A 24,816-nucleotide genomic window follows, 5' to 3' on the forward strand; every position below is an offset into this window, starting at 1 on the left:
AAAGGACAGGTTTGTGGGGGGTGGGGGTAAAGGTGGGAGAAGGGGCGGGGAGTGGTGCCACCCCTCAGAGCCACTTCTGTGTGAAAAGATGTTTTTCTTTTTTTTTTTTTCCTTTTCCATTAACTGAGAATTTTTTTTTCTTTTTCTTGGAGTTTGTTATTTTCTCCTCTTCTAGCGCTCTCAGGCCTCTTGTTGTTTACTCCACCTCCTCTCCTTCCTCTCCTTGGTCACCGTCCATTAGCAAAGCAGCGTATTTGCTGGCTGAGCTGAACTTCTAAAAAATGCAAAGACAAGAACAAACGAGGAGAAATCACTGAAGCATGTTTGTATAAAAATGATTTAAAAATAAAAACAATGTTCTATTAGTATAAACTGATTTTAAGAAAAGTTATTCACGGTCTGTTTCTTCTTCGCACAAAGGAACAGAAGTTAATTAAAATATTATATAAAACAGACACCAGTAAAACAAAAACTGCAGAAGTTTAAACAGACTGTTGTTCAGTGGAAGACTTACAGGGGTCGGGGTTTCTTCGTATTTCTTTGGCTCTGGAGGTGGTCTGGCATCTCGGTCTTTTTTAATGTCCTTTCTACAAGTAGAGTGAACATAAGAAGCTGAAAGTTAAACATTCTTGTGAATCCTCAACGCTCACATGAATTATGGCACAAAATAAAGTCCAGGGGCCTCATGTACAAAGACTTGTGTGGATTTCTTACTGAAACCTGACGTACGGTCTAATCCAGAAAACGGCGTACGCACATAAAAATTCAGATGTGTCAAACTGTGTGTACTCCTGAATCCACGCACATTTCTTTGTACATCACAATTAACGTGGAACTGAGCGCAGGTGTGACACCTCCCCTGACACGCCTTCATTAACATACTGTATGTTAAACAGATGCAAATTACTTCCTGCATGTGTGATGGACAGGTTTGTTTGATCCCTGCGCCATCAGAAATGATTTCTAATGTCAGGAAAATAATGAATTTAATATAAAGTGAGTGAGAAAAAAATCTTAAGAAATATATAATACAAAATATGTTTATCACGCAAAGAACGAGTAATTGTGTGTGTGTGTGTGTGTGTGTGTGTACGCTGCTGTGGTGCGCAGCCGGCTCATCCATCCATTCCGAGTCTGAAAATAACTGTTAATTAATTAATAGTTAACTTTGCGCACGAGTTTATTACAATAATTACTGTAAACAAAGAGGAACTTAAATGTTTGGTAGAACATAGATCCTAGTTTATTTCATGGCTGATATTAAGAAACGAGTCTTTGTGCCTCAGTAGAGTTCACATGACGTGACGTGATGTTGGAGAGTCCACACAAACGCTGCGTGCCGCAGCCTTTGTGCGCAGTCTGTTTGTCAAGCTTTTGCTCTCCTACTTACACCATTTTCACAAGTTGTAAAGTGTACTTCCACGTGTCATTTTGGAAAAATCTGCAACAACTAAATGCCAAGTATGAAACACCMCCACTGCCGGCGAGGGTGCYRYCTCCAGAGCGCGACCATAACTCAGCCTTTAGAATCATATYGATGAGATGATTCCATTGGGCATGACTCTGCTTTGGGTGGACTGGACTGACACAGTCCTGATTGGTCTGCCAGCTCCTGTGGAACCCCAGTTTGATCGCTGCTGCTGCTGCTGCATGTGCACGCGTGGCGCARGTCACCTCGCTGTGTCGCACTCTGGAGCGCTGCAGTGCCAAACTAAAAAAGTTTATTCCTGAAAACGGCTGATGAGCCACTCGTCATCGTGGATCACAAAATTCTGTTTATAAATAAATGCTCTGCGTGTTTCACTATTTGTTATATCCTTTAGTAGGACTGAATCTGTTCCTGTTAAATGTATTTTTGGCATAACTTTGCGTGTTCTTTATCTAACTGCATCCATGTGGATGTAATAATTGTTAATCATGTGTGTCTGGTATGAACAATAATCTTTTTTACATCATAAACAGTTTACCAAAATCACCTCTAAGTGTTGCCAATGGAACCAGAACCACAGAAACGTGCGTACACCAGCACTGAGTTGGCTTGGGGCTGCGCACATTTCCACGTTCAGTTGAGTTTTGATACATCTGGAGTTCTGCGTGGGAAAATGGCGTACGCAAGGTTTTTGTGCGTACGCACTGTTGATACATGAGGCCCCTGCTTTTTTTCTTATGAGAATTAACACACTGAAACTAGTTGGCACTTCCATCCCACTGTTAGAGCAGTATGACTTCTCTGATACTAGTTACTGGGTTTAATTAAGATCTGGTGTATGAAGTATTAGTGTGCACACCAGCCATCAATACATCTGCACGAAAAACAACAAGTAATTCTAGAAATGTCCCCTTTGTTGCATTAATACCCTATTTTTAAAATAGCTATACCTATCTGCCTCCTTTTTTCGTTCTTTGCTGGACACCTCTCCTCGGCCCCGGCCAGCCCCTGGACCAGCAGGCGCCCCTCGTGTTCGTGGGGCCCCTCGATCGCGCCGCGCACCGTCGGCCTTGTTCTCATCTTAAAGGAGAAGAAAGAAGGTTGTGTGAAGTGAGGCTGTTGGCCTTTGAACAATAAGCAACAGTTCACCACATGCTTGTCCCTGATGCTGGAATGAATGAGGGGAGCAGCTGTGTGATTACAGGCTGAGTTATGAGCAACACAATTACAACATTACAGATGTGAAGCAGGTTTGAAAAACAAGTCAGTGACTAATTAGAGTTTGTTCTGATCAGCACGACAGTGCAGGAATATTGCTGACTGCAGATTTTAGCTTGATAGTTCGCTTGGGAATGCCAAAAACCATCGATGTCACAGTTTTGACTTTATATTAAAGGAAAATGAGCTGTAGTCTGTTTCTGTTTTTATTACAGGCTGTTACCAGGTTGTCATTATTAAGCTGATAAACTATGATTTTATTTCATATGTTTGACAGAAGTCAGCATTAAACAATATGAGTATTACTGCCACATCAGTTACATTACTTTGATAAAAAAAACCTAAATATCAGTCACACTTGATCAGTTCACCTGTCAACACTTATCTACAGGTAGAGTCATTACAGACTGCACCACAGAAGTTGGAAAATGTGTGAGGATGCAGATTTATGATTTTCTTTTGCATAGGGGAACAATGGCTGAGTTAAAAAAACACACATTTGCAAATGCACAGCAGAGCCTGAATAAAACTTGTGCACACTGTGAACATATACAGAACTTACCCTTTCCAGATCCTCTTTCATCTGAAGAACTTGGGGAACTAAAGGAGGAAAATAAAAGTTGGGAGTAATGTATACCAAGTTTAAAAAGAGCTCAGAGAGTCAGAAGAGTCCTGCAGCAGCTGTGCTCTCACCTGAACTTAGGAGGACCCGAACCACTGGGAGACACTGGAGACACCGGATGTCGTACGTCTCCCTCGCTGGAGCCTGTGCTGACTGCACTTCTTTTGGCCCAGGCGTTCTCCTTAGGAGGAGGGGCGGGCATCACTTTGAGCGGCTCCTTTGAGGAGCTGGTGGAGGAGGGCCGCGGGGAGGAACCAGGGGAAGAGTTCCCTTCTCTCCCAGAGAAAACCTCGTTCTCTCCACAGCGCTCGCCATCTCGACATCTTGATCCTGGTGAGTGAGAGTCGTTTAGATCAACACTGGAAATGATAAAAACTTGAGTGTTTCTTCAAAAAGAAGCTGAAATATCTAAACGTACACGGGGTCTAACTGATAACTTTTAATGTAGAAACAAGTTTAGCTTGAAGCGGTTTTCAGACTACATGCAAACCAATAAAAACTTTTGCCTTGTGAGGATTCACTTCCRGTGCGGGTTCGTTCAGTGTGAGTTTCCTCATTGCGCCAGCTAGGATCCCTGAAAAAAAAGAAAAATTATTTCTCCTTTCTTGAATTAGTTTTAAGTGCATTATTATAATAATCAACCTATTTTTCTATCAGGGCAAGAACAACTAGATGTTTTTGGTCACCCCTTTACCTGTCTCTCATCTTTCTGTCGGGGCCTCGAGTTTTGTCCTCCTCCAGCTGCCTTTGCAGCCGCTCTTCTTCTTTCTTCAGCCTCTCCTCCACCTCCCTCTCCTTGGCTGCCGTGTCAACTGGTTTTGCGGCCCCAAAAATGGAGGAGGCCCTGCTGCCGGAGCTGGGAGCCACAGATGGAGACGTGCCCCCGCTGCTGCCCGTACCATCCTCCTCCTTTGGTACGCTGCGAGGCTTCAGGTTTAACTTGGGTCTTTGTTGAGGAGCTTTAAAGAAAAGACATCAAATCATGATATGAAGCCACCAGACTGTGGGATAGTAAATTCATGCAACTCTTTGTTTACACTGAAATAAGTCTCACCTCTATCCTCACGTCTCTCATCTCGTCTATCGTATCGGTCATCCCGGTCGCCATAGCGGTCCCTATCGCCATAGCGATCATTGCTACCCCGACTGTCATCATCTCGACGGAAGCTACTGCCAAAAGCACGACCTCCTCCTCCACGAGAGTCGTAGCCTAAAAACACAGCACGAGTGGGTTAGAAAAAGAGAAACTAGGGGATGTTATGTTCAATCAGTTTGAGTAACGAGGCAGTTCAAAGTGCTTTACAACATAAAAACACACGAAAAAATACAGTCATACAACACACAGTTAACAACTGAAGCATTACAGTTTGTCAGGTGCTATTGTCACACATCAAAATGTTGATTAATGTTTCATTTATTATGTTTCATAAGTAACTCTAAACAGGTTTGTTTCAGTCTTGATTTAAAGGAACTCATTGTTTCGGCTGTTTTACAATTTTCTGAGAGTTTGTTCCAGATCTGCGGTGCACAGAAGCTGAACTCTGCTTCTCCATGTTTGGTTCTGGTTTTGGGGATGCAGAGCTTACCAGAACCAGAAGACCTGAGAGGTCTGGAAMGTTGATACAACAACAGCATATCTTTAATGTATTGTGGTGCTAAGSCATTAAGTGATTTATAAACTAATAACAGATATTAAATTCGTAAAATGTTGTAAAATAATCAGAGCTGCAGCTGAGAGAGCAGGAGGCCATGAAAAGAAGTCGGCTTCGAATGGGAATATTAAGAAATTCCGACCTGGTAACCAGACAGAAGCCCAATAAAGTGCTACAAAATACACAACAACTCACCTCTGCGGTCTCTGTCATCATAGCCGTCCCGGCGGTCCCTATTGTCGTAGCGATCCCGGTAGCGGTCTCTTCCTCCATCGTAGCGATCGTTATCCCGTCGTGGAGCATCTCTGTAACGATCGGACTCGTACCGGTCCCGTGATCCTGCAACAGGTCAAGAATTTTAAATTCACCTACATATGATCTTTTTTTTCAAAACCTGGTACATTTGATTGCTTTTAACCTGTATTTATTATAGTCCAACAAATACAGTTATTACATGTAAAAACATATTAATTAAAAAAAAACGTACTTTCTCCAAAAGGATCATCCCTCCGTGGAGGTCCATCATCAGCGTCTGAGCTTGGACGAGCTCTCCAGTCACTGTCTGTCTTGTCAGGACCCATATCTCCCATCCGTCCACCCCTGTCTCTGCCTCCCATGGATCCACTGTCTCTTTCTGAGGAGTGAAGATGATTCAAACAATCACAAACGGTTATCAGTCACAATTTAAATTTGTACCTGTGTCTCCCGCAGAGGTTAAAAAAGCTCTACTATCCCTCGACTCATGCAAAGCAGCAYGTCCGGACAATATAGAACCATTTTTCCTAAAGCTAGCAGCAGAGCTCATTGCTGAACCACTCTTGTATATTTTCAATCTCAGTCTCAACACACAATACCAAAAGTCTGGAAATCAGCTTTTGTTATCCCTCTACTGAAAGGGGGGAAGCAACTGATGTCAATAACTATAGACCAATATCCAAATTATGTACTGTATCTTGGCGAAACTGTTTGAAAGACTAGTCTGTGATCAGTTAACTGACTTCTTTGAGTACAACAATATTCTATCACCATTTCAATCAGGCTTCAGGAAACAGCACAGCACAGTTACCACAGCTCTTAAGGTTCTYAATGACATCATACATGCCCAGAACTGTAAAAAATATTGTGCTGCACTATTTATTGATCCGTCCAAAGCATTCGACACAGTAGACCACAGACTCATGTCAAACATCCTGGAATGTTCTGGTCTCTCAAAACAAAGCGTCTCCTGCTTCAACAACTACCTGACTGACAGAACTTAAGTCTGTTCATGTGGCCGGATCCTCCTCTAGTTCCCAAAATATTGTTAAAAGGGGTGCCACAGGGTTCAGTCTTAGGACCAATTTTATTCTCTTTATACATAAATGATTGTGCAGTAATCTGTCAAACGCCTCCTACCATTTTTACGCAGATGATACCATCATCTGCTGTTGTTCTTCCTCCCTCAGCCAAGCTTTCAACTACCTCCAGGACACTTTCAACATCATCCAGTCCCGTCTTCAAAAGCTAAAACTGGTGTTAAATGCTGACAAAACAAAAATCATGTTACTTTCTAACAGAAAGCAGCAACCAGGGAGCCTAACAACAATTGCAACTCAACAGGGACAACAAATTGAAATCTGCTCCACTTACAAATATCTAGGCTTCTACATAGATTTTGACATTTCCTTTAAAGCTCACATTGCTAAAATGGCAACTAAGCTCAAACTGAAACTAGGTTTTTATTTCAGAAATAAGTCCTGATTTTCATGTAAAGCCAGGYAAACATTAGTAACTGCAATATTCATGCCTATTTTAGATATGGTGACATGCTGTATATGACTGCTCCATCAAAATACCAGTAATCCTTAGACTCCCTTTACCACAGCGCTCTCTGGTTCATCACAGACTCCAACTATCTCACTCATCACTGTGACCTGTACGTCAAATCAGGCTGGTCATCACTCGCAGCTTGCAGATACACTCACTGGATATCCTTCGTCTATAAGACCCTCCTGAACCTAGTCCCGTCATATCTTACCACCTTAATACAAACATCACACAGTCAATATTCCCTGCYCTCCAATGATCGAGTCCTCCTGTCAGAACTGAACTAGGGAAAAAAGCGTTCAGCTTCACTGCCCCCTCAGCCTGGAACAATGTACAGACAGATCTAAAATTGTCAACACTCATCTCTCTTAGATCCTTCTTGTCGATTCTCACTGATAACATCAAAAAGAAATTTGATCCGTGCATATGTTTTCTTGTCTCTACTTGTACACTGTAACTGTTAGTGCTGATCTCTCATCTGACTTCTTATTCGTTGTTTTTTATCTTGTTTGAATTTGTAGGCACAAGTGTTTGTTTGATAAATGTCGCACTAATCAACTGTAAAAAAATAAAAATAATTGCAACGTAATTGGTAATTACTTTGGTTTGTACGTTTTAAATGACTAAATGTCTAAATCTGTTTTTAACAATTTGTGTTTTGAATTGTTGTACTTAAACCACAATGTAAATTTAAACTCTGATACACTGTGATGTGTCGTGCGGACCTCTTGACCAGGTCACCCTTGTAAAAGAGATCCTGATCTCAGTAGGTTTACTACCTGGTTAAATAAAGGTTATTGATTGATTTGATTGATTGATTCAGTCAGTCAGTCAGTCAGTCAGTCAGTCACTGAAATTTACTTTCTTAAAAAAGCCACACAAGGAGATTTATTTAGGTGTTTAACATCATTACAAACATCCAAACCTGGGCACTTTGAGGTGTTTTAATTCATTCATTCATTCATTCATTCATTCATTCATTCATTCATTCATTCATTCAGGAATCTCAGGTCGTTAGTTTTCTAATACTGCAAATATGGCTGCATAGCTTGATTAGAAGAACTGAAGGTTAAGTAAATAAAAAAGTCATTGAAAATGTCAAAAGATCAGAAATATACCTTTATCATTAGACTGGTCTGCAATATCAACACGAATCCTACGGTTCCCCAGGTTCTGTTGACATTCAAAAGAACAAAGAAGCAAAACGGGCAATATTAATTTTCGTACGATATATGCACTTAAAAAAAAGATTATTTTTACATTGCATCAAAGCGTAAGCACTCAAAAAATTAAAAACAAACAAACTATAAACTCAAGTTTGTTTGTTTCTCTCACCTCTTCATTCAGGCTGAGGGCCCTCAGGAGGGACTCCAGGTCATCAAATTCAGCGTAGCCAAAACCTTTCAGCCTCTCTGGGTTGCTGGGTTCACGAGGGAGACGCACTGCACTGATCTGGAAACAGAGAGGGTTTTATAACATAGATTTTAAGCTCCACAGGGCCAAAATGACAGAAACTCAAAGCGTAACACGAAAATATGGAAAGTATGCATAACGACTGGGCCAACAACACAAACTGAACTGTATGACATGAACTGCCAGTAAGGAAATACCTTTTTATACGCCACTGTCTTTCAATGTGTAAACCAAGTGCAAGCAAAAACAAAGTGCTGTGAGTGTGATGTCATAAAAGACTCTAAAGGAAAAGCTCACTTGATAAGAGTATTGGCTGAAATGATATATTTTCAAAGGTTTTTTTTTTCCTGAGGTGTTGACAGTCTCTGGTGTGCCTTTTAAGTATATACAAAATTGTAGAGGGGTAAAAAGTCAATTTCACTGAATGACGTTGGTCCATGGTGTAAAKAACTGCACAAGTGAAGAACATGTAGAAACACAGAAGTGCAGCAATCAGTTATAATGTGGAAAAATTACCAAAACATTTTACGATCAGAGTTGTAGACTTCATGAGTACTACTCATGATTTCCTTGGTAGKAGTGGTTTTAGTTAGTTAGTTAAGAATTCATCCATCCATTTTCTGTACACGCTTCTTCCTTTTCAGGGTTGCGTGGGTCACTGGTGCCCATATCCAGCAGTCACAGTGCGAGGGGCGGGGTACACCCTGGACAGGTCGCAAGTCCATCACAGGACCACACATAGAGACAAACGAGACAAACAACCATTCACTCTCTCACTCACACCTAGGGACAATTTAGAGTTATCAATTAACCTAACAGTCATGTTTTTGGTCTGTGGGAGGAAGCCAGAGTACTTGGAGAGAACCCACGCATGCACGGAGAGAACATGCAAACTCTACCCAGAAAGGTCCCCGAACTGGGATTTGAACCGGTGACCTTCTTGCTGAGAGGCATCAGCTCTACCAACTGAYCCACCGTGCCGCCCTAGTTAAGAATTAATTAATTAATAATAATAATGGATCTAATGTGAAGTCATAGTTTGATGCCATTTTCTATCCTAAACGTTTGTGGAGTTACACCATGGACAACTTGTTATTGACTTCTGGMTGGACAGATAGACACAATGTAAGGAACAAAGGGTTTGACATTTCTGTTACTCAGATGTCAAGCTGAGCATAGTTCAGCTTTTAACATGAAGGTCAACTGTGAACTTGACCTTTGACCTTAAAATCAATAGGAATCATCAWTGAGCCATGAGGTGTACAGTATGGTAAAGGGTTTTAAATTTAGAGCTCAGACAAGAACTTATCCAGACGGATGGATGGTGCCATAACATTATATGTCCTGTATTACATAGATGTATAGAAAAAGGGGGAACCACATAAAAAACATTAATAGAAATGACTTCATTAGCAAAATAATACTAAAAAATTGCATAAATCAAGGTTTTATGAATTAAAAACTGTGTGTAACTAAGCACTTGAACACTACACTCCAAAGAGCAGTACACACCATGAAAAAACTTCAGTTCAGTTTAATTAAACCTTCAGGTTTTTCTCTACAGCAACAATGAAAGTGGCTGCATGCCGTGGTAGCCTCAAGCACATTTACTGGATACAAACATTACGTTGAATTACAACTGGAAAAAGAAGCTGTGTTGCTACAGACAACAATCTTGTGGTAACTGTACACCAAGTGCTTTATGCTCCGCCATGTGTCGAGTACACCTACTGCCAAGCCACGGAAGAAGTCTTTTATCGAGTCCTCGGTGACGTCGTAGGGCAGGTTGCCCAGGAAGGCCGTGTACGGCGGGCTGCGGGGCAGTCGGGCCCGGTCGATGTTGGGCTCACGGGCCGAGCGAGGAGCTGTTGGCAGGATGGAGCGATCTATGGGTGGAGCCCTGTACGAATCCTCCTCGGTGTGCCATGATGTCGAGACTGAAAGAATAAGAAGCAGAAACAACTCTGTGAAAAATTACCAGCTTCTGTAGTCTTAGCTTGAACAGTTTCATCAATAAAAGGAGAAAATATGCAACAAAAATTAAAACAATGTGTAAAACAGAGGGATAAGCCTAACTTGCTGAACCGACAAAACAGTGATGGACTCAATGGTCTGTGTGATGCCTGTGGCACTGAATTATAGACCTCTTTGCACTGCTTAGGGACAAAAACGGGCCCACTTATGAGGCCCCCACTCATATGGGTTCTTCACCCATCCCCATTCATCATACCAAACATCTTGATGGGGTGAAAAATATCCTGTTCACCTGCATTTAATACAAGAAAGAATTAAAATTCGAATAACTTTTACTGTGCTGCTCATTTCATCATGTCAACCATTTTTGGCARCATTTTGTACAACCCACTGTTGACAAATTGCAATACCGTGTCTGCATGTCAGCTTTTTTCCCTCTAAACCACAAGAGTATTTTAAAATGAACAGCAGAATAATACAACGTGCAGTGAGCTGTTGTAAGAATCATAATCACAAGCTTCTGTAACTAAAAGGTAAACAAAAAAAAAGATAATCCTAAATAGGGCTGCCACAAACGATTATTTTAACAATCGATTAATCACCAATTATTTATTTGATTAGTCGACTAATCGGATCATATGTTAATTGAATATAAAACATACAGCTTATCACGTCAGAACGCAGCTGCTATTGTATAACCATGGTTAGATTTTAGCTATATGCTAACTAAAAATAATTGCTGTGGAAGGCAAGTTCTGCTCTGCAGATATCGCACAGGTTTCTCTTTCATGTTCTTAAAAACTTCCCACACTTTTGAGCTCCGTTGCTGGGTAGCCATGATACCCAATGTCTTGTGACATCCACGGCCTACCCCAGTTACCACTACTGTACGTGTGTCAAGGACAGAAAGGCAGATGTGGCAGTGGAAGGTGTCAAAGCAGTTTGGAGAGAAAAACAAAGTAGAGAACAACAAAAGAAAGAAAAAGAAAACGATTAATCGATTATTAAATTAGTCATCGATTATTTTAATAAACGATTAGTCGTCGGTTAATCGTGGCAGCCCTAATCCTAAACATCCAACTAAATTAGAGCTTTACAACTTTTAACACAAAATGACATCCAGCCTGGCATAAAACAAGCAAAACTAATTTCAAAATGACAGTTCTGATAATAACTAACGCTACCTGTGTGGGACAAAGAAAAAGCAATCCTTGCAAAGCTTTTCTTTTTCAGACATACTGTAACACTAAAGAAAAGCTCTAGAAGCAGGGACACAACAACAACAATCATACAAAGGGAGAAACACAATCAGTGCTACCCAACAATGGGTCTTTATGATTAGAGTCAACATTAAACCTTTATGTTAGCAACTTAACATTTTACACAAGTAAACTTGTGTCATTTTACGACGCCTTTAACCTCTATAAAAACACATGAAAATGTTAGAATRGTATTGCTAAGACATTTTTCTTTCACCAGCTATGTTTGAACAACAGCAAAACCAGCTGTACTGAATTCTTACCATCTCCATCCAGGTCGTCGGTCTCATCGGCCCAGCTTGTGGACTTGGACGGGTAGCTTGGAGGGGCGTTGCTACCACCTCCGCTGCCACCGTCTTCAGCCAGAAAGTCATTGAGAGTGAGGGTCTTTCCCTTCTTATTCTTCTTCTTAGCTTTAGGGAAGATGCACAAAAAAACAGGGTTAGTTAAAGCTCTCAAGAGTGTTTATAAGTACACAGAGTGTTTCCAAAATGCTGCAGATCCCTCAGGTTTAAAGACACAAACTTTAAACTGCCTTATTTCTGAACTATTCACAGGTAGATGGTAATAAAAGTCTAAATGGTGTCACACTCATCCATCTACTAGTATACCTTTACTTGTTTAAACAGCTGCTCCTCTGAGCTAGCCCAAAATTATTAGTGAAGTAGCGGCCTGTTGTCCAGCTTCGACAGATAAGAGGGGACCACATCACGAGAGATAAAACAGAATAATATCCAACTGTCACCGCTGCTTTTCCCGCTCAAGGTGCTGAATGAAAGTTGACTTTTTCTAATGACCGAGCTTCCTATTTACAAGTTAGAAATTACCTCTGACTTTGTATCAATAAATATTACAGGAAGGACTAAAAAAATGCTTGACCAAAATCAACTGTTGTTAAAACAAACTCCTTTTACCGGAATAGAAACTATAGAACTGTTAATATTTACAGAGAACACTTATGATTTGATTGACACACCTAATGACATTTCATCGCAAACTTTCCCCTGATATGGTTTAATGACAGCTGGAGAGAACATAGCACAGCTTTTTAAAGGTGTTAATACTTGTTTTGTAACGGTTCACATGACAAATTTAGCTGCAAAACTCTAACTCTAAGGCAAGTTGGAACACGTTTATGAAGATGCAATTTGCCTCTGCAGACTAAAGTGACAATTAAAAAAAATGTCACTAAAGCTACATTCGCTCTACAGGTCTCAACGCTCAATTACATTGCAATTACAATTTCTGCATGAGAATTCACATTATAATTTCAATGCAACCTCAGTCAGASTCCAGTGTGAACAGCTCACAGCACTGGAGCGACTCACAGAAGAAATGACATCACATGTAGCACGCTATGTTAAGTAAATATGGATGCTACACGTTAGCATGTGTGGATAAATTCTGAAGCTGATGTGCAATCAGGAAAACACCATTACTATTTGTTGTGCTTGTTTTGTCTAATGCTGACATTTGATCTTGCTGCTTCCTGCGTACTCAGGCAAATATTTGCACTTCTGGAACAGGAGCGATGTGCTGAAAGAAGGCACAATCTTTAGTATCGATTCCATCATGCTAGTATCGATACGATCCAACATGCTAGGACATACCAGTGTTAGGATTATATGTTGGAGTAAATTCTCAGTCACCGAGGACATGACAAATGTAGAAACTTTAAACTGCATGGCGGTATTGATATCAATCCATATACCCCTACCTCACTGTCATAAAGTCAAATCAAATGCAACATGACCTAAATAATAATAATAATAATGATAATAATAATATAAAGGATTTGAGTCACTTTCGCCTGAAGTGAACATAGTCTAAGATACTCACGCTACATAAGGTGTAAATGTAATATCAAACCAATTTATTAAATTTATGTTTAAGGTAAAGGCATTAAATTAAAACTAATTAAACCATTAATTGCAGCCGATTGTAGGACAATTATCTATTTATAATATTGAAATCTGACACTTTCCGTAGGCTGCCCAGGGGGCTTCAAACTACTCAAACAGGTCTGATTTGTTTTGGTCTGGAGGGTGAACTATGCGATGAAGCCAAGTCAGAAAATCCCAGCTGTCAGGACATTCTTCACACACCTAATTATAAAATCTCCCAACACCGAGCATAAAAGTGTTCATTTGACACTTTTCAAAAATGCAACGTCATGGTGTAAAATAAAAATGTCCTGCTAACTGACCTTAACTGCTTATARGCCTGTAATAAACTATCAAAGCCATTTGTTTCAGGACTATGCTCCAAGTATGTTTTTCTCTAAAGAAACCTGGAAATCGAAGTAAAAACAAAAATATGAATTTTTGTTTTGTTTGTTTCTTAATGAAAAGTGCTTAAGGAGACCGTATACATTATGCCTGTGTAAATTTCTGACTGGAAGAAATTTAGGGGGAAATGGAAAAGTGGAACAAAACTTCAAGTTGTTTATGGTCTAAATATTAAATTCCCAAATTCCTTTTGTATCACCTAAATACATGAAACCTGTAGGTGTATGACCATGTACTCAAGGTTTGATTTTAATCAGAAATGAGCCTAAAAGGTAATAGCATGGTGATTAAGTCCATTTTTAAATAGTCTGTGAAAAATGTCCTGATTGTTTGAGCTTTGTTTACAAAAAATTGCCGGCTTTTATTTTTTGGGGGAAATAAACAATAAAAAGGCCATCTGAGTCTGGAAACTCCTAAGTTTTTTCAGATGTTTTCTCTAATACGTATTAATCAAAAATTTGAAAATACTATAAGCAAGTTTCCTGACTTCTGAGGAATAACCCAGCCCATGATGGCTTTTGTCTCCGTGTCTTTGCGGGCTTAGTCAGCAGAAGTGCTGACGGGGGAAGTCTCCCTGCTTAGATGGCTGCGTTTTTTAGGGCCTAGTGCACGTCGCAGCGTCAGGATCCAAGTGCGCCATCAGCGGTGCAGGACTAGCCGGCTAGGAAGCACCGCTCAAAGTTGGGAAGCTGACACAAAAATAAAGTGTTTCGGATGCGACCCGACCGGGCCCAGCTGCCCCGTTCCATCAGACACCGGAGAGGAACGCCACACACGTGGAGGAGAGACTCTCTTCAGGCGGCTCCGGACCCTTCAGCTCAACCCCTCCTCCACAAGTCGCGCTTGCGCCCCGAGCGCCACGGCGGAGCTCCGTAATGTGCTGCCAGCTCTACACGCAGTTAGCGACGTTTGTTAGCATGTCGCCAGCCGCTTCGTTTAGGATAAAATAAACAAACTCATCAAGCAATACGCTGCACTCCGATGCAACAYCGTTTACAGAAACAATTCGCGGTTKAATTTGTAGGCTGAGATGCCCAGATCAGAACAACTCGTTCATTCGCCTTCACCCAGCAGCACCTTCGCCTTTAGCGGGTAAAAAATACAGTCGATAGACGGGCTCATAGGCACGAGACAATGACCCGGTTCGGTAAACAGGTAAAATAGAAACCCCAACATTTTATAGGTGAAACTGTCCAGAGATATAYCCTCCTGGAACTCCCAATAATCGACTGAGATCGATCACCCACATAAACCTCACCTGACGCCGCCATGTTGGAGAGCGAGTTAGTTGAAGTTCCCGGATGAAGGCGTCAGAGGTTTATCATCGGGAGCGCGCTTAACGCCGTTCACGTGCCTCTGTCTCCTCCCTTGTTTTCTTCCTGACCCACATCTGCTGCACTGACTCTGTTGCTTCCTGGTGTTTCTGTTCTGTTTCGCAACAGGCTGCTGTTGTCATCTCTGACATTTATTAAAACTTTATTTTTTTAGGAGTCTACTTTTTTTTTTCGGATAACCTGAGGACACTCCCAAAAAGTAAATCAAATCTGATTCAAAAATCAACAACAAAACAAAACAATACTGTAAATCAAAAGAAGCAAAAAAATGCAAGATAAATTGTGTAARGGGAATACTGATAAAACACCATCCACGAATATTACTGCTATATAATTTGATATTCTTAGAATTCAAGAAACTCTCTGTACTGAATGACAACCAAATAAAAAAAGTTTACAATCAGGCAGATCTGCATCATTAATGCTGCAGTGGAAGGCACGGCATGTGTTCAGGAAGCTCTAAACTTATTTTATCACACTATTATCGTATAAAACTTAAATACATGTCACAAGAAATGAATACAGACATATTGAGGAATGCCTGCAGTGTTTTTTGAGCTCGTGGATTAAAGAGGAGAGAACCTAACATCACTGCAGAGGTCAGATTACGTATTTGCACTAAGTATTTCACAYTAAAAACTACTGCCATTAACATTTTTAGGGGACATTTTATTTATTTCAGCCACATATTGGTGAAAAGGTTTAGGTAACTGTAACTCATCACGGTTGTTACCTGACACAGCTGGTTCTGTATTGAAGGCCCATTCCTTCTCAAGCCTAAACCAGTATGTTTGTTTTTGATTATAATAAATTCAGTTTGGATTTTCAGAYTTACAAGGTCAGAACTGATTTTCCAACAAGAATTCATGGAGCTCCATATTAAAGTGAAGCCGAAACAGCTGCATTCAGATTTCTGGAAAGTTGTGTGTCATCTGAGATTGTTGGCATGTTTTAGAAAATCTCTGCCTTCTACTGGTCAAACAGTGAATGCACCTTTCAGGGCCAAATACTTTGTACCAGACTGTAACAAATGTTGCACTTTTTGTCAAACATACCAGTTTGATCAAGACTATAATACTAAAATGTAAATGCAAGTATTTTGGGGAGTATTAAAATATTTGAAAAATTTTAGTAATCTGCCTTAAGCCACGTTTTGTGTTCKGTGAATTCTGAAAACTTGTTTTGAATTCCAGCGCAGCTGAAGCAGAAGGACAGGCGCTCCAGCAGCAGCCTGGATTTATCTGTGAAGGTGGGTCGGTTCTCGTCTGTTTTTACAGATAAGAATGTAAAAGATGCCATGGCTGAGGGCTGCAAAGGACTAAACCTGCTGCTTCATTGTAACATTAAAGTTTGATCTCACCAGCACATCTAAAAGGTTAGCTTAATATGATTATTTTTTACTYTGCAACTTTGATTTCATAAATACAAAATTATTGATGCAAAACTCTCTTGTCAACAAAATCCTATTTTTTTCAACAACTGGATTTGTGTGTATCTGATTCATTCATTTATTTATGGGCAATGTGTGTTTATTTGTTGTGTTAGACAAATATATTTGTTAGCAAACTCTCATGAACCACAGAATGAATTTTAATGAAACTCCTAAATAGTAATTTTTGTATGATTATTTACATCTGATTGATTTTTCATGTGATCAAAAAAAATAAATAAATAAAATGAATTCACACAAACAAGACTTCATGTCAACAGTTTGTATTTATTTGTCAGGTCAGACACTGAATGTTTTTTCAACTTTCTGTTTTCATTGACATGTACTGTGCCTTTATTTCTTATTTAACCTCCAAAATGTTCATGTGATCTTGATATAAAACATTTTTTTTGGGTCATGGGGCCAGCTTTCCCACCATTGAGTCTTGTGAGCGGTTTTCTTTTAGTGCAAATTAGCTCAAAGCCTCCAGCTCATCCACTGCATCCTGAAGCCTGTAGAAAACACACATTTTTTTAAATTTTATGTTTAGCAGATATGTAAAAACAACACTGAAGTGACAGTCTGCTGAAAGTATCGTCTCTATTCGTGACCCCTCAAAGCTCCACCTCCTTTTGTTTCTCCTCTTCCCTGATTCTTACCTGAAGTCTCCTCCATCCAGCAGACCCTTATAGGTGCTGATCTCAGCCTCTAGTTTCATCTTCATGTTGAGCAGCGCCTCGTACTCCTGCGTCTGTTGCTGTATGTTTGCACGCAAGTTGCCGAGTTCTTCCTCCAGCCGCATAATGATGCCGTTGTACTTTTCCATTTCCATGTTGTAGCGATACTCTGTGTTGTGCAGCGTGTCCTCTAAAGAGGCTTTCTGATAATAAAGAGGAAACATTTGTTCACGTGTAAATCTATTTGACTACGGTAAACGATTTGTTGTAAATATAACAAAAACAATGATTCATTTATATAATATATTTACAATAACTAAAGATTATTYTTTTTTTTAATTCTTGTGAATATGTCAATAGTTGTGTGAATGCTTATCAAGCAATCTCATTGTCGAGATACATTTTTCTTCCGTATGTCTTTCGGCACATTTCTTGTTCTGTTCAACAATTTAAATATCAGAACATTCAGCTCCTTCAGGATGTTCTGGAGTTTTTATGGTTTTTTTTTTTTTTTTTTTTTTTAGATATTTAGCTTTTTCTCAATTAAAAAGAATGGAGCTTTCGTCAACATCTTTAAAATCTTTATTTTTCTTTGAAAAAAAGTCACTGATGATGAAGAAACRAAGAAACTAATATTCAGTTCTGCTCTCTACTGAAGTGGCTAAGAAAAAACATCCTTAAAATCTTTTCAAATGTTTATAAATGTTTATCGTACTTTTTATCTTTTTTTCTAGTTCTGTTTTTTTAAACTCATTTGTACTGATTTCAGCTTCTGCTCAAAGTTAAGGTAACACATTTACTTTATATTAAATGTAAATTGTACCTTAACTCAATTCATTTTAGTGAAAACAGTTGACATATATTTTAAAATAAAAACCCTATCTGTTTTTTTTAGTATTTTGCTGATTTCTGCCTTTTTTCTGCTTCCTTCTGCCGCTTTCTGCTYTCAGCTGTTTTCTGTGTTTTTAGTTTTACCTTTTGAGGTAATTTGAGCTTTTTTCAGCTAATTTCACATTTTTRGTGAGAATTTCAGCTTTTTGCTGCTTGATTCGTCAAATGTGCTATTTTTGTTTCTTTGTGCTAATTTCAGCTATTTCAGCTACTTTTAAAACCTATTTAGGCTTGTTTCAGCTTTTGTAGCTCTTCAGTAAAAACTTTCATCATTGCAATCATGCAGAATCAGCTAATTCTCTAGTTACATTTAAATTAACTGCAAATAATATGAGAAGATAAAACCATTTATTACAGTTAAAATAAGTACATAAAAATGTAATAAACAGATTTAAAACTCTTACTAAGCTCTGTTGTGATGCAAGTTCAATTTCCAGGGTTTGGATCTGTCTGGTTAAGTCGCTCTTCTCCGCCTGAGCCCCCTGGAGAGCCTCTGTGTTCTGCGAWACCTGGACCTGCACATCTGCAATCTGAGAAAAAAAGAAAAACACGTTCWGCAAACATYATGTCATCTTCARGGTGTCACTTTCTTTCAGCCCTGCTTTACCTGYTTTTCATGCCAGCGTTTGAGGTCTTCTGCGTTCTTCATAGCYATCTTCTCGTAGTTCGCTCTCACGTCCTCCATGACCTGGGACAGGTCCTGGCCTTTAGGAGCGTCCACGTCCACTTGGACGCCTGACTGAGAGATCTGATTCCTCATTTCCATGACTTCCTGTTTGAGAACAAACAGACATGTGACTAAATCTTTATTTTATTTACCGGTACTCGTATTTGAACTCCTTGCACTTTATTTGCAGTATTCCCTGAGTTCAGTTTGTCAGGTCTCTCTGACCTTTTCTCTACTGAATGAAAATATWATCTTGTCCTTGAGAGACTCTTATCATCTCACTCTGCATGTGAGGAAAGAGACGATACAATGTTTTTTCCATTGTTTCAACTACGGGAACATCTTTTTGGCTCAGGTGGGAGATAAAATTGAAAAAAAAAAAAACTTCCAAGCTAAGCAGTTGTTTGAATTTGACACTATATCCAACAGAGTGAAAAATGTACAGAGATGTCTCTGACGAGTTTGTGCACAAATGACAATATTTAAGTCAGTTTTCACCATAAGACACAAACTCAAAGAAAATGCAATAACTTCAGTACCTAAAGGTTTTTTTTTTTAAATTGGATGTAGCTTCTCATGGATCTATGACATCACACCCAGCTTATAGTTCCAAGAAACTGTGCTCAGATATTTGTTGTATGATTTTTAATTTTTGGTTAAATTAGCAAGATGTTCACTGACAGAGATTTTACAGTGCTAATAAATGCTTTATTACTGCAGCTATTWTCACTTTTTATGCCCTCAGCAGCCATATTGAATACTAAGGTCTGTGCTGGTTAAAAACCTAATAGTTTACAAGTCAAAAGCTCAACTTTACACAGCTTTCCAGTTGATTTTTCAGGTTTGGAACCTGGAAATTCCAACTATTGAGGAAAAGACATTCTGCTGATCACTGGAGAACTGAAGAAAAATTTATGTGAGTGAAAAAAAACATTTTAAAAAGCTATTTATTGTTATTATTGGTGGTATTATTCCATCTGTCAAACACACGGTGGTAGCTTTGATTTATGATAACTGAAGCATTCCAATGAAGATTCACAAAGGCTAATAAAATGTTTTGTCATTTGATTTGAAGCTGTTTATGCAGGAAATAATGAACACATGGTTTAATCAAAGATTGGATGAACAAAAAAATGTGAATGTTTTCAAACAGCCTTGTTAAAATTCTGTGATTATMGCAGTAAATGTAAAATACTGTGAAGGAACAGAGAAGTGTTTGTGAAAACAAAATCATTCAAGAGCTCAGAGCGGAAATTGTTCTAAATTAAGAAGCAGATACAGAACTGATTACTGGTTGCAGGAAGTATGAAGCTTTAGTTATTACTGCACAAAACAGACATCAGATAATTCATTTCATGTTTAATTTCATGCATTAAGGCCCAAACATAAGTTTGATTTCTAAATCAGCCATTTTTATTTTCTAAGTCAACAACAATCCATGAACACTTTGAAGAAGACATTTTTAAACATGATAAAACGGTTGAACTCACAGCCTCGTGGTTCCTCCTCAGGTAGACGAGCTCCTCCTTCACAGCTTCCATCTCGCTCTCGATGTTCATCCTGCTCATGTTGGTATCATCCAGGACTTTCTTCAGCCCAGCGATGTCAGCCTCCACAGACTGCCGGATCGCCAACTCGTTGTCATACCTGAAGGAGTGAAGGAACACAATTTTACAGACACCATCTACTCGCAAAGTGAGGAGAAAAGTAGGCTCCGTTCATWGATTTACACTGTATGGGAATAAAGTAAAAGCACGCACTTTACTTTGAAGTCATCAGCTGCAAGACGGGCGTTGTCAATCTGGAGCACAAAGCGAGCGTTGTCCACTATCTTATCAAAGATCTGGACATGAAAAAATAAAAAAAGATGAAGAAAACAGTTATTTATTCAGAAGACTTTATAAATTAGCATATATTTAATGGCCTCAAACGATGCTTTGCAGGTAAAACAGGTAAAAAAAGAAACCACTAATTTCAGTTGCACAACAAGGAAGTGTAGTTGAATCCWTGGCAACATTTGTTTAGAAAAGAGGAAGCACAAGTTGAAGAACAGGAAGATGAGGTGTCCCTGTACTAYAACTGAATCTGGTTTGGTTTAGTGTTGCTGTAGAAATGGATTTCCTTTCTGTTGCRGTCAGTCATTCCTCTCTCTGAATCAGTCGATGCGCCCAGAGCTGTAGGGATTCTTCACGAGTGACTTATGAGAATTGATGTGATCGTGTATCCCGCCACATTAAAAATCAAAAAAAGATTGCTCCCTTTATGTGTGAAGATGTGCCACCATCAATGTGTCATTGTGCCACGCTGAGGAAAGAATGTGACATTTGACTCTCTGGACTGAAGCGGATTGTTTTACAACCACTGCTCACATCTGCGCTCTCACTCCCTGCAGTGATCTTTTTTTTTTTTTGTGTGTGTGTGTGTGTGTGTGTGTGTGTGTGTGTGTGTCTTTTTTTGCCACCCATCTGTTTCCCATTGGGGCCCTCCTACGCCAGGATCAACGTCCAACCAACACTTAGAAATTCTTTCTTAAGTTAGCTGGTTGCCTGAGAGTTTTTCATTCAGCCCCTTGTGATAAAAGCCCACGTGTTAGTGATTCATCAGGAGGAAGTTCTGGCTCTTTTGAGGCCTCGAGAAGTTTTATAGAAGCAGGGCTGGAGCTTAGCAACCACACCCTATAACTTCACTTGAAATTCGATAACTWTGAAAGGAAAATGAACCATTCTGAGCACTTTTGTTGTTGGGTGTTTTGCAGGATGAACAAAACCCCTCTTCCCCTTATATCCAACAACTTCTCAGTTTAATTCATACATTTTCCCACGTTTTCTTTCAAGAAACTGGTTCTTACCTCCCTGCGCAGATCCTCTATGATGGCTTCGTACTTGCTGTAGTCTCTGGTGTCAGGTCCCCCCTTCTCCAGGGCCTCCCTGATGTTCACCTCCAGCTTCTTGTTGGCCTGCTCCAGGTTCCTTACCGTGTCCAGGTAGTTGGCCAGCCTGTCGTTCAGGTTCTGCATCGCCCCCTTCTCGTTGCCCAGGATGCCAGCACCTGTGCCGGCCGAGGCGGACGCGCCTCCAAAGCCCGCACCCGCGCTGCCGCCCCCCAGCGCGCTGCTCAGCTTGAAGCCACCTGAGGAGGATGAGATGGGGGCGCCCGAGCGCAGGGAGGATGCAGAGGCGGAGGAGATGCGGGCGCCGTGCCCCCCAGCGCCGGCGTAGATACTGGCAGCTCGGTACTGAGGAGCTGAGCGGGTCATGGAGATCCGAGCAGAAGGTGTCTGCTGCGTGCTGGGGATTCTGAAGCTCATGGTGGAGAAATGTCGTTGAATTTAAAAAAGGAAAAAAGAAAAGGAGAGCGATGTGGAGATTCAGTGCTGACTGACTTTAAAAAGTGAGGCCAGGAGGGGGGGAAGTGGTGAACTTATAGTGCCGCCTCTCTCCTCCAGTAGCAGCTGGTCTCTCAGACCCTGCCCACTGCAGCATGGCCTAGTCTTTGTTTCCTGATTCTTCTCACTGCTCTCTGATTCCCTCAGTCTCTTTCATGTTCCGTTTTTTTTTTTTTTTACTTACATTGTGTTTTCTGTCACCAAGGAGATGCAGGAAGCATGTAAACATCTAAAACAACAAACCACAGACACAGTTAGTGGCTCGGAGCAAGTGAAAAACAAGCTGCTCACCAAAAAAAGCACTCAAAAGAAGTGAAGTAAATTAAAGCTCAAAAAGTTAGAAGATTTGGGAATAATAAGCTCTACTGTGAGTGTGTAAGGGAAAAAACATCTTGTGGTTTGTCCATAAAAGGCATCATGTACCAGATGCTGCATAGTTTCTGTGTTTGTGGTCTGCAGGGTCCCAAAATAAACAGCTTTCACCATCCTGCCTATCCCCGCCTACATAAGAGCAGCTGATATTAGAAATGAGACCATGAACATGAAGGAAATTTTGTAACGGATTAACTGAATGTTAGATGCAGTTTTGTATTTTATACTTTCTGATCATTTCAGCCTGTGAGGTTAAAGCAGACAAAGAGTTGGTGTGTGTGTGTGTGTGTGTGTGTGTGTGTTATGTGCTCTTTCTTTTAGTCTAAACAAAATGAGTTACGTTCTGACGTCTGACGTAAAAGGCAACACCTCCAGGGATGTAACCAGGAAGAGATGAACATTATAAGGTCAATTCATTATTATAGTAGAAAGAAGTTGAGTGCTGCAGAGTCTCTGCTTTAGAGCAGGGCACCTGTGTTGTGTTTTGGTTCAGCCCAAGGTCTTACTGAGGCCTGCGTGCTGCGTGCTGTACTGTGAACCTGATTGGAGTCAGTAGATTGAAAATAAAGTTTTAAAGAAGAAATCCAATGGATTTTTTGAACAATGCATATTTTTCCAACAAACACATCAGATTTCAACTCCACAAGTAACAAAACGGAGAAACTTGATGACTTTAAAAGCAAACTATATATCATCCAAGCTGCAGGTATTCACAGGATCTGCAGGAGAAGCAAACACAAAAAAACAAAAACAAAAAGGTTAGGTGATACTTTGTTCAGAATACAGGGAAACAAAGGATGGCCTCATTCAGCAGCTAGTTATCTACATTCATTGGTCAGACAATTATCTGTTAGGGCGTTCCGGTGGGACCTCTCAGGAGAAAGACTTTTGATGTTTGATACATGAAAACTGAATTTGGGAGCCACCAGGCAACATGATCTTTATATTCTTGACCCAAAAACATAATTCTTTTCTACCACCAAAGGCAACATTGTTGTTGCCTCTCTCTGTACCTCATGAACCGTGGATGCATTTTAATAAAACTTTTGGAAATAATCACTGGATGAGCGTCTGCACGTGATTACTTTTTAAGGCACAAGTGTAAAATCCTGGCTGCTATCCTGCATGTTTGTCTTGTTTCCCTGTTCTGACGCACCTGACTGAGTGATTGAATTACCTCTTCATGTTCTGCAGAACATTCATTCATGCAAATCAGTTGTGTAGGAGTATAGAAACCTCAAAAACCTGCAGGATGTTGGCCCTACAAGATGCTAAGCAACCTGGCTAACAAAATGGCTATAATTCAAGTGCTAAGAGATCAGATGTATCACATTATTGTATGAAATTGTGCATAATATCAAACATTCACATTATTGAGATCATTTTGTTCCTTCTGTACATTATTAGGCATGTATCTTGTTCCGCAATTTTTTTTTATTTTTTCAACAATTTTTATATCAAAATGTTCAGCTCCTTCAGGACGTTCAGGTTATGACTTTTGGTACTTCATAAATAATTTGACATATTTAGCTTTATTGGCCAAGTTTTTCTCTTTTAAAACTAGAAACACTCGGAGAGTGCAAACCTCCGCCAAGGCCAATTTCCCCCATCCTGTAATGGAGTTAATGCGCAAAAGGAGAGACGGAAACACATCTGCCGAATAAGTTCTGACGTAGCGAACATTTAGGCAGGCAGTATGCACGGAATTTCTTCCCGGTGGAGTCCAATGTGAAAAAAAAGTCAGACTCATCACCCAACTTTATTCATCATCAAACTGGTCTGGGATTAAGCTCCTAAGTGTAAGGTTTGGTGCAGGAACATACCAGGATGCAGGCAAGCTAAAAAAAAAATAGGTTTATTTTGAAAAATCACAAAAAGACTGATGAAGCAGCTCCAAATACTCACAAAAAACTCTGGGGAGAACAGGCACGAGTGCGCTGAAGAACAGGACTGAAACACAATGATCCCACAAAGACAGGAGGACAAGACTCAGAATGTAAAACAAACAAATCAAGAGTTAACGAGGAACACCTGGGCAGGGGAATCAGGTGTGTGCAGGCAGGGCTGGGGGTCAGGGAGAGGAAAACACAGGGGAACAGAAAAACACTAAGAAAATAAAGGCAAAAAGCACAGATCATGACACTAAGTTTTCATCACTCACATTTCATCGTGTAAAACATCTGTTCTAAAAACTAACCCGCTACTAGCTTCCAAAATGCCAAAATCAATCTGTTTTGATTGGTTCTTTCGGAAATGTGGTGTGTTTGAGGAAATGGGAAAAATAGGTTTCATGGTGCAGTCACGCACTTCCTGGTCACAAAAACGTTTTCTAAATGCAAAAAGAAAAAAATTGTATAGGTCTTCTGGATGGGTTCTTCTCTAATGAAACATTTCGTCTCT

The 24,816-nt window shown here is 40.0% G+C and overlaps 2 protein-coding genes across 2 annotated transcripts; both read right to left on the reverse strand.

Annotated features, from left to right (window-relative positions):
* Positions 1-79: 79 nt before the first annotated feature.
* eif4ba (eukaryotic translation initiation factor 4Ba) lies at positions 80-14,972 on the reverse strand. Its single transcript, XM_014009623.1, has 15 exons — positions 14,920-14,972; positions 11,637-11,786; positions 9,872-10,077; positions 8,063-8,179; positions 7,846-7,900; positions 5,409-5,555; positions 5,117-5,260; positions 4,324-4,479; positions 3,964-4,228; positions 3,776-3,843; positions 3,341-3,599; positions 3,210-3,247; positions 2,380-2,509; positions 515-587; positions 80-274 (listed from the first exon to the last, which is right to left on the reverse strand). Exons 1-15 carry the CDS (start codon positions 14,930-14,932, stop codon positions 197-199), a joined length of 1,899 nt encoding a protein of 632 aa, XP_013865077.1. The 5' UTR covers positions 14,933-14,972; the 3' UTR covers positions 80-196.
* A 1,720-nt stretch (positions 14,973-16,692) lies between these two features.
* On the reverse strand, positions 16,693-22,048 carry LOC106518362 (keratin, type I cytoskeletal 18). Its single transcript, XM_014009624.1, has 7 exons — positions 21,508-22,048; positions 20,420-20,502; positions 20,150-20,306; positions 18,600-18,764; positions 18,397-18,522; positions 17,084-17,304; positions 16,693-16,936 (listed from the first exon to the last, which is right to left on the reverse strand). The coding sequence occupies exons 1-7, from the start codon at positions 21,964-21,966 to the stop codon at positions 16,897-16,899; spliced, it is 1,251 nt and encodes a 416-aa protein (XP_013865078.1). The 5' UTR covers positions 21,967-22,048; the 3' UTR covers positions 16,693-16,896.
* Between the last annotated feature and the right edge of the window lie 2,768 nt (positions 22,049-24,816).

Source organism: Austrofundulus limnaeus, unplaced genomic scaffold (assembly GCF_001266775.1).
Source record: "Austrofundulus limnaeus strain Quisiro unplaced genomic scaffold, Austrofundulus_limnaeus-1.0 Scaffold60, whole genome shotgun sequence".
Classification (NCBI taxonomy): domain Eukaryota; kingdom Metazoa; phylum Chordata; class Actinopteri; order Cyprinodontiformes; family Rivulidae; genus Austrofundulus; species Austrofundulus limnaeus.